General features: G+C 34.4%; 1 protein-coding gene across 1 annotated transcript in view; it reads right to left on the minus strand.

Annotated features, from left to right (window-relative positions):
• Positions 1–2,346, minus strand: part of LOC107459947 (tobamovirus multiplication protein 2B-like) — a 2,918-nt gene extending 572 nt beyond the window's left edge. Inside the window, 5 exon segments of the mRNA XM_052251634.1 lie at positions 4–57; positions 490–554; positions 648–691; positions 694–712; positions 2,092–2,346. Of these exon segments, the coding sequence (XP_052107594.1) occupies positions 4–57; positions 490–554; positions 648–691; positions 694–712; positions 2,092–2,292 (383 nt within the window). The 5' untranslated portion in view covers positions 2,293–2,346.
• Between the last annotated feature and the right edge of the window lie 10,335 nt (positions 2,347–12,681).

The raw sequence follows: 12,681 nt of genomic DNA on the forward strand, positions 1-12,681 counted from the left end.
AGCTGGCTGCTTTGCATGTTTTCCATTAACTGAACCACAGTCTTCAAATGTGCCATGCTGCATAATTGTAACTCAAAGACTTATCATATGCAAAATATTTTTATAATTTAGTCAAGCACACTGACAATAATAATTTAAAATAAAAAATTCTTTTCTCTCCAAATATGCAAGGCATATTTAGTCAAGCACAACAAGAATAATTAGCATTTTAGCACATCAGTGAAGCTCATAAAACCACACAAGCAACATTGTCAAAATACAATTTTGTATAATTGATTTTAGGTATAATTAATTCTAACATAACTGGTTGTTATGTCTGCTACTTCCTCTCAATGTAATTCTAACACAGTAAAAATTTTCACTTTGATCCAAATTGATTCTAGAGACAAGAATTTGATTCTAGTTGAGAAAAATCAAACATAGATTAAGAAGGAGGTTCCAATTTCTAAACATGTAAGTATAGCCAATCAAATAAGAGGAAGTTCTAACTTTTGCAGTCCATTATCCATATATGCATCCAAAGATGATATCACCCGAGGAAGTTGCTCTAAAATCTGCAATTTGAAAAGCAAAACAACCAGCATTACACACATTAGAAACTTATTTTTGCAGTCATCCAGTACCCTGCATCAGATACAAATGTGCACCTGCTCTGTATTCTTCATAGTAGAAACCTTTGCCATAAGGTTCTTGGAAGCTTAGTGAGTTTGGCCTAGAAGTGATCGAAGAAAGGAGTCATACATCTTATATTAACGATAATAATGTCAAAAATATGTGCTCTCTAATTAGCTTATTTTTGCGAAGAAAAAAGTGTTATATAAAAACTGCAACATCAAGTTGAGTCAGGCAATCTCAGCTCAACAGTGATGGCAGTGTTTTGTGGGATATGGGACTGCTGGGTTTGGGTGCATCCTACGTGACAACAATGGTAAATGGATTTGGGGTTGCAATGGAAAATGTGTGGAGTTACAGGTACTTCATTCTAAGTTATTAGATATTTGATGTGAATTGAATTTAGCTTGGGAGAATGGTCATCGATCAATAGTGTGAGACTTATTGTCCCAAAGCTTTAGATATTTAACTGGTTTGAGAATGAACTTGTATCATATAGAGGCTTTCGGAATTAATAAAAATTGTAGAAATCATTTCCAAGAGGTGGCTTGTTAGGTTTTGCCTTGTGGCTCACTTTGCGAATTCTGCTGCAGATTTCATGGCAAGAAAGGGTGCTCATAGTGATATTCATTACAATGAATCTGTGCAGCCTTATGATGATGTATGTCCCTTGATTCAGAGGAACATGTTTGGGAACTTTATAGCCCCTAAGTTTCTTTGTTTTCTTCTTTTTATTTTATTTTTTTTTTTTGGTGTCAAAAGAAAAGAGAAGAAACACAGCCAGATTAGGCTCCACGAATACTTATGGACTAAATTAGCTAAACTGCTCCACGGCTCTAACCACACCGAGCTTCTCACTGCATGCTTGGCCATAAATCTGCAACTGCAGTAGCTGTCCTCTGCACTAATTTAACCTCTGCTGTCCAATTCCAAAGAAGAGTATCATGGATTTTCTGAATCAAATCCCTATCAGCTGCATTTTCATGAAGTCTATGGGGTTGGGATGCTAGAAAAGCATCCACATTGCAGCCTGACAAATAATTTCCTGGCAACCGCACTCTCAGGTCAACACTAAGCCTCTCCAAATAGCAAAAAAACTCACACCGGAGGTCACTAGAAAAGGGGAGGGTATCTTCGATTTACATCTCTAATGACACAGCCAAATCCAGGTAAGTTACTTCTCTCACGCTAGCATCACTTTTCCCCAATCTCAATATACTCTGTCAGTTTCCTTAATCAATTTCACTAAAATATTTTCTTTACTAATCTCCTCAGGTTTTTTCCCAATCCATTAACTTTACAAATGAAGCCCCCTACAGCCCTACTGTTCATCCAAAAATCAAGGCATAAAATAATACAAAACAATTTATCGAAAAAAGAAAAAAAATGAAACTTGATGCAGGATATGGAATTTATAATGATAGTAACATTGTTGTCATCACGGCGAATTTGTGTTTGTGAGGGAGAGCGAGAGAGTACCTGAGCCGGAGAAGAGTTCTGCATCAGGTGGAGGAGGTTGGCGGAGGATTGAACCGCCTGAGATATCTGCTCCGTCACCATAGCCTTTGCCGGAGCCTCTCTTGTGCCACTGCCGGCGGAGGCTGATCCCGCCGTCGACATCGATCGCCACAACCGCCCTCTTCTGTCGTTACTGATTGGGTTCTGTTGCCGTCGTTCCATTCTTCGGTTTTATTGATCTATGTAATTTTTTTTAACTTTTTACCGCTGATTAGAGTTACTTCTTGTTATCGGGGTGAAAAAAAGAAGACCATCGAAATTAAAAGTTTTAAACGTGAAATGTTTTATTTTGTTTTTGGTCATAGCCTGGGCCTGGAAGCCCAACACAGAGAAACAAGTCTAAAACAAGCATCTACTAGAGTATGACGAAAACAAAAACTTATCTTTTCGAGGATTAGGAAGACTACACCAGCATACCCACGAAAAAAAAAAGGGAGGACTACACCAACAGATGTCAGAGATATTCGTCAAAAAACAATAAACTGATTAACCGGTTAAAAAACATTAACCAAATTTTAAATAACTGGTTTTCTAAAATGGTTAATAAATTAAAATCAAGTTTTAAAAAAGCAGTTAACCGAATTGGTAAAAATTGGTTAACCAATTCAAAACCATTTTTAATGGTTTGAAATTATAAAGTTGATTTTTAATATAAATATGTTATAAATTTAAATTGGTTTTATAATAGGCAAAAAAAGCTAAATTAGTTTTTTAAGTATCAAAAATAGGTTTATAAGTTAAAATTAATTTTTTATAAAATCACTTTTTAAATGAAAAAATCGATGTTTACAGGAAAAACTAGTTTTAATGGGGAAAATCAAATTTTAGAAGAAAAATTGATTTTTAAATAAACAACCGATTATTTTTAAAATTGGTTTTTTATTTTTAAAACTAGTTTATTATTTTTATAACCAGTAATAAAGTTGTATTTAAAACCAGTTTGATTTACTAATCTAAATCAAATCGATTTATTACTTTTATAATTGGTTAATAATAAGTTTTTCTATTTAAAATCAGTTTGATTTATTAACCTCAACCAAAATTTTGATTAACTAAAATGAGGTTTAGTGTTTTGGTTGATCTTAACCATGTATATTCTTAGTAATAGAGGCTTTAGTCAAAGTGGCAAATCATAATGATACGACTTTTGTGGGACAAATTGAGAATTGTCATATGTTAATTGGTCTAATTATAAGAACAACAATTAAAAGAATAAAAAAAGATTTTGCAATTATGACTAAATCATTTGTTTAAAAAATATATAAAAAATTGGCTAAGACAATGGTTAATAGTTATGAAAATCTACACGTTTTACTATTTACAAATTATATTAAAGACTCTCGTTAGTCAAATTGAATCAAATATGCATCACTTTATTAGTATTTATTTTAAGACTTATTTTATGTTTATCTTATATTTTATTTTATTTTGTTTGTTTTAGGCCCAAATATGATTTGACCTATTTTTATTTTAGTAAACTTATGAGTTAGGGTTTTAAACCTAAGAAGTATAAAAATCTTAAAACTTTGTAGCCACTTTTTTTTCTTATTTATTTTATGAATGAAAATTTTTTGAGGTTTTTTGAGAAAATTGGGTGTGAATAGAAGAGGTAGAGTGATTCTCTTAATTGTTGTATAAAAAAATCAAATTAAGATAGAAGAGTCTTTTTCTTTGATTTTCATCTTATCCTGGATTCCGTTCCATATCACATAGTGCCTCTTCTTAATATGTTGTACTTGGCTTCAAAGTTGGCAAGGTCAAGTAATGGATAAGAACCTTGAAATGTCGGACATGTGAATGTGTAGTGTGTGTGAATTTGTGATGTTTTAATACTTAAGATTAATGATTGTCTATTTTATCTAACAAACAAAAAAATAATAAAAAAGACTACACCAGAGTCAAGCAACAACAACCAAGACTAAGTTAACCAGTAGCGAGCTACTCTTCACCGATGTTCCCTTAACCAGGAGTGGTATCACAACTACTTGCCAAATGCAATGGACGATAGTAAATGGTACAATTTTTCATGAAGAAAGGTAGGTAGCAAATAGAACCGGGCAGAAAACAAGGGCAAAATCTTTCTTGTACACAAGGTTGGCGGATGCAGAGACTATAAATGCAACTTTTAGATCAGACGAAAGCTGTATAGAATCAGCGAACTATTCTTATCAAAAGGAGGATTTGAGAGTAGCCCTTTCTAATAAAGCAGCTCACCAATTGTATTTTCCTTTCGGCACGAGGATCGAAGAACCCAACTCATCTAACATTAGTGGTAGAGTTGAAGAAACAATAGTAGCAGCAGCAATCCACCTAGGCACAACAATGAACTCCTCGAATTGTAACCTCTTTTTATCTCCCATCCGATAAGAACGAAGTTGGAGGAAGCTGTGTGGAGTAGCCGTGTTGCAACATGCTATAGAGAGGTGAGTTAAAATTGGATAAAGACATCAGATTAACTACTTAGAGAAGGTGGTATCATAGCTACCATTCTATTTGAATATGGTAGTCGTTAATATCACTGATTCATAGCAGTAGGTAACAATGAACACAACTAGAACAATTATTGGAAGTAGATGATGTCATTCATATTTTGCAAAGGGAACTCCCAAGTTTCAATCTATGTAGTACGATAGAGTTGCTAGGTGAGGTTCAATTTTTTTAGAACTTGGCGAGGTTCAATTTTGATGTGCGTAATTTTGTTGCTATTTGAACTGGGCTTCCTAGTCTTTCTCTTGACAAAAATATAAAAAAACTGAAATTCTTTATCTTATTCTTTACACTCTCAACTACAAATCAAATGAATACTTAAATAATGTCCAAAAAAAAATAGATAATCAAATGTTTCTAATCTATATCCAAGATGAAATGTTCAAAACACATTTTATTTTTCCAAATATAGTGGTAGCAAAATGGGTCGAACTCGACAGGTCAAACAGCCAAAACCACCAAAATCTCCAAAAAGGGTGGGTTGGGACGAGATTTTGAACCTGTCAAATTTTAAAAATCTTTCAAAACCGCGGGCCAAGATAGGGTGGGCGAGCGGGCCTGGGGGCTATCATCCTTTTTTCAGGGATATTTCAGTAAATTTACATAGGTATAAATTGAAAATTAGGGTTTTTATTTTATACAAATAACACATCACACATGTTGCCTTCTGCCTGATGATGCCATAGCCCACAATCCCACACAGCCACACCCCAGATCCCACAGCCATCCTTCATCCCTTTCCTGACCTAATGACCCTGACTCCCTGAGCTTCAGTAGCTTGGCTGCCTCTTCACGCGCTCCTCCCAGCGCGGCGGGCTTTCCTCAGTCTCGTGGTCCTCACTTCTTGGTGTTCCCTGCAAAAGAAAATGTGGAATATGTGAAAAAGAAATTATACAAACTTTTTGAAAAATATGACAAGAATTCTTGTTCAACCATTGAAGCACTAGTATTCAATCTTCATCTATGGCCCATATCCCTGAAAGTGCAAGTAAGAAACGACTTGCGATTGTTGGTGTAAGTAATGTTTAACATATTTTGATTTCTCTTATATTATTAATTGTCATTATTCTATCCTAATAAGATAGTTTATTTCTATTTTGCTAGAAATTAATGAAACATAACTGATACGTGTTTCAAATGTTTGTGATATGAAGAGTTCAAGTGTTATTTAGAAGATATTAGTTTATATTTTTAGAATGTTTTAATTTAACTTAATGTATTTTGATTTTGTTTATTTAATTACTAGATTGGGCCTTATATTTGTTGGCTTTAGGATTTTCTTTGTTTTAACCTAATAAGAGGTTATAAATACCTCATTAGCTATTGTAGTCGTAACACGGAATGATTTAAAGGTGTGAAAACTCCTTTTTGGTTTCGTGATGAAACCATAATGTGGACAATTGAAGTTGAGGAGTCCCTCTCTTGTTGTATCGGAGAATTGGATAGAAGGTTGAGGAGTCCCTTCGATTCAATTGCCAAATTATGACGTTGACAAGTTAGGTTGAGGAGTCCCTTTCTTGTTGCGTCAAGAAATTGAGTAGAAAGTAGAGTGATTCTCTTTGTACTTAATTTTAATCTATCCTATTTGTTTTTATTTGAATTACAATGTATCTTTTTTTATTCAATTTAAAAGATAAACAAGATAAGGATTCAAACTGAATAAAAAAAAGATACATTGAAATTGAATACAAAGAGAATCACTTTACATTTTTCTCAATTTCTTGACGTAACAAGAAAGGGACTCCTCAACCTAACTTATCAATGCTATAGTTTGGGAATTGAATCAAAGGAACTCCTCAACCTTCTACCCAATTCCCTGATGCAACAAGAGAGGGACTCCTCAACCTCAATTGTCTACACCATAGTTTCATCACGAAACCAAAAAGGGATTTTGAAATCTCTAAATAATTCTATACTGCGACTACCCTAGTTTATGAGGTATGTATAACCTCTTACTAGGTTAAAATATAGAAACCCTAAGCCCACAAATATATGATCCAATCTAGTAATTAAATACATAAATCAAAATACATCAAATTAAATTAAAATATTCTAAAAATATAAACTAATATCTTCTAAATAATACTTGAACTCTTCATATCACGAACATTTAAAGCACGCATCAATAACCATCAAGCTAAGGTCTCTAGTGGAAAGAATCCACTTGATACATATTTGGAGGAACCACTTTTGTCAAAGGATTGTTTTGAAGATTTAGATGTTTTGGAATAGTGAAAATTATATGAGAATCGTTATCTGAAGTTATCAATCATGGCGCATGACTTATTGAGTATTGGAGCTCATGTCATTAACAAATATAGAAGTCGAATGTTGCTAGAAAATGTTGAAGCTGTGATTTGTACTCGCAATTAGAAGAAAGGCTTTGTTTATAGTAATTAGATTGATATTTACTAATTTAATATTTATATAATATTTAAATATTTATTTCTTATTCTAGATTTGGATATTCTTCAAATTGTAGGTGACGGTGAAGGTGAAGATGTGATTCCTCAAGGTGCTAGGTAAAGTGGTGTTTCAACTTTTGAATCAGATTCAAATTTTATTGATTTGGAAGTTGATAATTGATTTATGTATGTTAATTTATGAATTTTTTTGGGTGTCTTGTTGATTTATGGATTATGTTGTGTGTTACATTTTAAGTATAATAGTAGGATTATTTGAAATGAATTTATGTGTGGATTATGTGTTTGTTTTATTATTGTTATGTACTTATGTTTGAGACTTTGAAACTTATTATTTGTTAAGTTATTTTTATTATTGTTAATGTCACATAAAAAAATTATTATGGTTAATTAAAGTTTTTTATGGATTAATAATTAATTTAATATATTACTCTATATATTAAAAAACTAACCGGATGAAATAATTTTATTATAAAATAAAATAATCGTTAGTATGTTAAATTGAATTTCATCATACAAAAAAGAATTTTGTTAAAAAATATTTAAAAAAATAAGAGAGGTTGGCCGGCCCACCAATCCGCCAGTACGCTCTTTGATGGGACAGGATAGCAAGTTAAACTCATATTAGTTTGGCGGGGTGGGCCAGTCCGCCCCATATTTGGACTGACTTTGGCGGATCGGGACGGGCCAACATGTTTTGCCGCCTCTACCCATATGATGCATGACAAGTAGAAATAATACAACATGAAATACATAGATATTTTAATTTTATATTTTTAAATTTAACTAATATGTGATTTAAAAGTATATGTTAAAGTTATAACTTAGACTTTTTTTTATAGAAAAAATACAAAATATAAGCTTTTAATGCATTTGTTATGTATTTATTATAGTAAAATGTTTTAAAAGTTTTATTATTAATAAGTTTAACATATAATTTTACGGCACATATTAGCAGATAAAATATAAGAGTTTTTTATGATAAATTATAATAACATTTGGATATTTTATTAATATTAAAGTATAATCTTATTTTTTTAACATGTATTTGATGTCTTTTTTAATTATATAGTATTTTAGATAACTTTTTTTTTGCAGTTTTTATTTTTTATTTTTTAAATTAACTCTTGAATGTTGTTTTGCACAAAGTTACAAAGGGTAACATAGTATAAAAGACTATAATTAAACTATAATATTGTTGATTGTTGTTTTTCATTGGGGGTGAAAAGGATGGAGTTATACATGTGTGCTGCATACAGTGATCATACGGGTAACATAGTACGTAAATATAAATGGGTTGAATGAAAATTGATGAGTGGGATAAATATGTTTAAGAAAGTGAAAAATAATAGAAAGGAGAAGGAGTTCATATTTAAGGAACCCTATAGTCACTCATTTAATTAGATTTTCAAAAAAATAACATAAAACATTTAAAACCTAGAAAAAGAAAATAGTAATACTTATTAGAACAAACAAATTCATCACAAAACATAAGTTCTTCGTCCACTTTTTACATGTTCCTTTTTCTTTCGCTCATTCTTTTTCTTTTTAACATAAAAGCTTCATGAAACAAAAGTTTGATAATGATTCTTAAAAAAAATGTTATTCTCTATATTAAAATCTTTAAATTTATTAGAACCTTGCTATAATTTGCACCTAGCAAAATGTGATTGCAAATAATTAAAAAAATTATTGGCCAAAGTAATTCGCCCACAACAGAACATTTTAATTTGACTTTAAGAAAATGCTGCATTTCGCTCCAATGAAAAGCTCAATTCAACCTCAACAAAAAGTTTATTTCACCTCTAGCAATTTGCTTGCTTCTATATATGCGTCAATCACCCAATTTGATCCACTTTCAACCATATACACTAATGGTTCTTTCAAATTTAAAATTTCAACAAATTTTTTGTATTAATAATTGAAATATAACAATATATGACTGTAAAAGAAGTTTGTTTTTGAATTTCAAATTTGGAAGTACCCCTAAATACTCTTGAGCTACTTTAATTGAAATGAACGAGGGAAGATTGAGTGGCAAGAGTCGGGTGGAGTGTCCGATGGCAGAACATATTGAGGCTTTCTTGATCAAGGAGATTAGGGGGAGAGTGCAGGGAGGGCTGCACCAGTTAACAAGCTGCACCAGTTAACAAGGAGGGTTTTCAACAGAATAGTTTTAGGGTTGTTATGAAGGTTTCATTCCGTGATAAGGTGGTCGGTTCCTCTGACACCTTGGGGCTTATTAGGGTTGATGCCTTAGATGGGTGATGCGTGAGCATCATTAGTATCTTTTCTATGTGATTTATATGATTTTTCTGTTGATTTGTTAGAGAATTTTAGTAGATTAGCCCCCATTAAATACTACTTTGAGTTTCGTGGTTTTTGAATGATTTTAGATAATATTCTGGTGAAGAATTGGTGAAAATGGCATTAAGAAGCAAAAGAGGACCATGCGTATGCATCATACATGCGTACGCATCATTCAGTGAAAAGAGAGATCGTGTGTACGCATGTACTGTGCGTACGCACAACCACAAGAGCTCAATTGGATCAATTCTTCTCTGGGTGCCTGGCGCTAAACGCCACAACCCAGTGTTTAGCGCCTAAAGCCTCGTAAAGTGTGCCTTGTTTTAGGAGACCTGGAGCTAAATGTCCAGCCACCGGTGTTTAGTGCCCAAGCCTATTTTTTGCGTATAAGCTACCATTGCCTGGATGGCGCTAAACACCCAGAACCTGGCGTTTGGCGCCCAGTGCGAGAATCAAGAGGGGACCACACATTTATAACAAGTCAAGAAGGCTTTTGGAGATTTAATTTAGTAAATCGCATGACTATTAGAAAAGATCTTTTAGGGTTTTATTTAAGTTTTAAATCTATTTTAATTAGGACTATAAATAGGATTGAGATTCACCCACGCGGGAACTCTCTCCTCCTAACTTTCATTCCGCACTTTTCATACTTTTTCTCTGCTAGAATTTCCTACACCATGAGCAACTAAACCTCCATTGTTAAGGTTAAGAGCTCTATTTATTTGAATGGATTAATAAATATTTGTTTCTCTACTCTTGATTTATGCCTTGATTATTGTTTAAGGATTAGTTTCGTTCTTCATCCTAGGAATTAGTAATTATTGGGAAATAATTCTAATTCTACTTGAATTCTATTTGAGTCTTGGAAAAGTTATATCATTAGAATTACATCTTGAAACCAACTCCTCATAATTTCTAATTATCTAGACTTAATATGGTACGTGACATATAACTGCATTCTGATTTGGGATTTTTAGGGTTGTGTGGCTTATAAATCAGAAATTGAATTTAACCCTCTAATACAATTGAGTGATCAAGAAATTAACAGTCAATTGGATTAGAGGAGATTGGATTACCTAGGAATAAGGATTTAATCACTTAGAATTTGCTATAAACATAATCATTGCATGATCAAAGTAGTTAACAATTGATATTAATCCGCACATTTAAACATCTCCAAAGTCTTAACTCTGTTCTCATACCGTTTCCTCAACTGTTCATTGTTAGTTTCCTTAATTTGTTGCTTCTTATGCTTTTTGAGAACCAAAACTCTTATTTCAACTTGTCTAACTAGAATATCTAATCAACCATTTCTTTCTTAGTCTATAAATTCTCGTGAGATCGACACTCACACACCATGAGTTTACTACTTGATACGACCTGGTGTACTTGCCGAATTCTCTCTCTTGAGCATGTTGAAGTAATTCATGAGTATACAGGGAGAAGATTTACAATAAGAGGAGAAGAGTTGAAATAATATAATCAACCTCCTCCCTAACAGAGGGGGTGAACCGTCAAGCTAGTGACGTTAAAGAAGCGCTTGTTGGGAGGCAACCCAATACTCTTAGTATCCTTTAGTTGTGTTTTGTTCATTGTGTTTTATTTATTTAGTTTTCATATCTCAAAGCTTTTTCTGTTTTTAACTATATTTGAGTCATTCCTTTTGCATAGAATAGGAGCAGGTGCGTTGAGAATGGAATTAGGAGCTCTATAAAGGGAAAAGTTAGATTCAGGAGGCTTGGCACCAAATGCCGGGGCCTGTATTTTAGCACTGGAAAGCACGCAAAAGGGGAAAGAACTCACTTCCAGTCCGGCATTTAGTGCCACTTTTGGGTGTCTAGCGCCAAGGTGGCCAATTGTGATTTTTTTTGTTGCTGGACCCCTGGCATTTAGCGCCAATCTTGAGCGTCTAGCGCCAGGGGTATCCCCACAAAAAAAAAAGAAAAAAGAAAAAGGGAGTTGGCGCTAAACACCAAGGACTCGACGTTTAGTGCCGAAGGAACGAATTGGTGTGGAAAGGCATCGGGAGGGTGGCACCAAATTCCCACCACCCGACGTTTAGCGCCAGGTACGCTGAACCCTTCTCCCCTTTTTTGTTTGAATTCAAACCACCAACAACTCTCCTTGATTTTCTCCCCTTCCCTCCTTCCTAACACCCCCTCTACCATCAAATCACTCTCTTCCCCATAAACCCTCCCCTCTTCCAATCAAATCCCACCTCTTTCTCTCACCAATCCCATCCCTCCCTCTTCTCCAAGATTCCCTCCTCTTCCCCATACAACCCACCAACCCCCCTCTACCCACTTATCCGTGCCCTTTCCCTCTCTTTCTTTTTCCTTCTATTTTTGTCCCCCACTCCTTCCTTCTATTTTTGTCCTCCACCCCTTCCTTATATACACCCCAACTTCTTCTTCTTCTTCTTCTTCTTCTTCTTCTTCTTCTTTATTTTACCTCTTTCTCCACTGCATCCCCTCACTCTCTATCCTCTTCTTTTAATTTTTCTCTTTTTCCATTCTTACCACTCCCCCTCCATTTTCAGCTTAAGCACACGAATCCCTCTCTCCATCACTTCCCACTTTCTCTTCTCCTTCCTCTTCCCTCTTACCCCAACCGAACCTACTCCCCTTTTGTTCTCTTCCTTTTTGCTCGAGGACAAGCAAATTTTATGTTTGGTGTTGTCGTGTCGCTCTGTTTCCTTATTTCTATCAATGGCACCAAAGAGAGGTGAGTCATTCTCAAGAAAGAGGAAAGGCAAGACACCACAATTTGATGACTATGATTCAAATAGGTTCTCCTCTAAGTTACATGAGGAGTATTTTTTGAGATCATGATCAAGAAGAAGGTGATTCCAGAGGTAAAGTTTGACCTCAAGTCGGATGAATATCCAGAGATTCGAGAACAAATTGAGAGGAGAGGTTGGCAATTCCTATGTAATTCACATACCGATGGGCCAGCTAAAGGTCTAGAATTTTGACATAATGCGTGGATCATCTATAAGGACCTTGTTCAGGGACTAAACGAGAAGAACTACCAAATGTATGTAAGAGAGAAGGTCTTGGATTTCAATCTAGGAATGGTTAGAGCCACCCTTCGGCTACCGCCTCCCACTCATGGTTTGGAATCTTACAGTGAGAGGGTGAACCGAGACCAGAGGTGAGATCAAGTACTTGCTGATATTTGCCTCCCGGGAGCTTAGTAGGGTTGAGTTTGGATGGAGGATTGAACCAGTTGAGCCGGCACGACCTCAAATTGGTTGTTAGGAGATGGTTAGAATTTATCCAACACTCTATCCTCTTGACTAGCAACCGCTCTGAGTGTACGGTGGATAGAGCCA

This window comes from Arachis duranensis, chromosome 7 (genome assembly GCF_000817695.3).
Source record: "Arachis duranensis cultivar V14167 chromosome 7, aradu.V14167.gnm2.J7QH, whole genome shotgun sequence".
In the NCBI taxonomy this organism is placed as follows: domain Eukaryota; kingdom Viridiplantae; phylum Streptophyta; class Magnoliopsida; order Fabales; family Fabaceae; genus Arachis; species Arachis duranensis.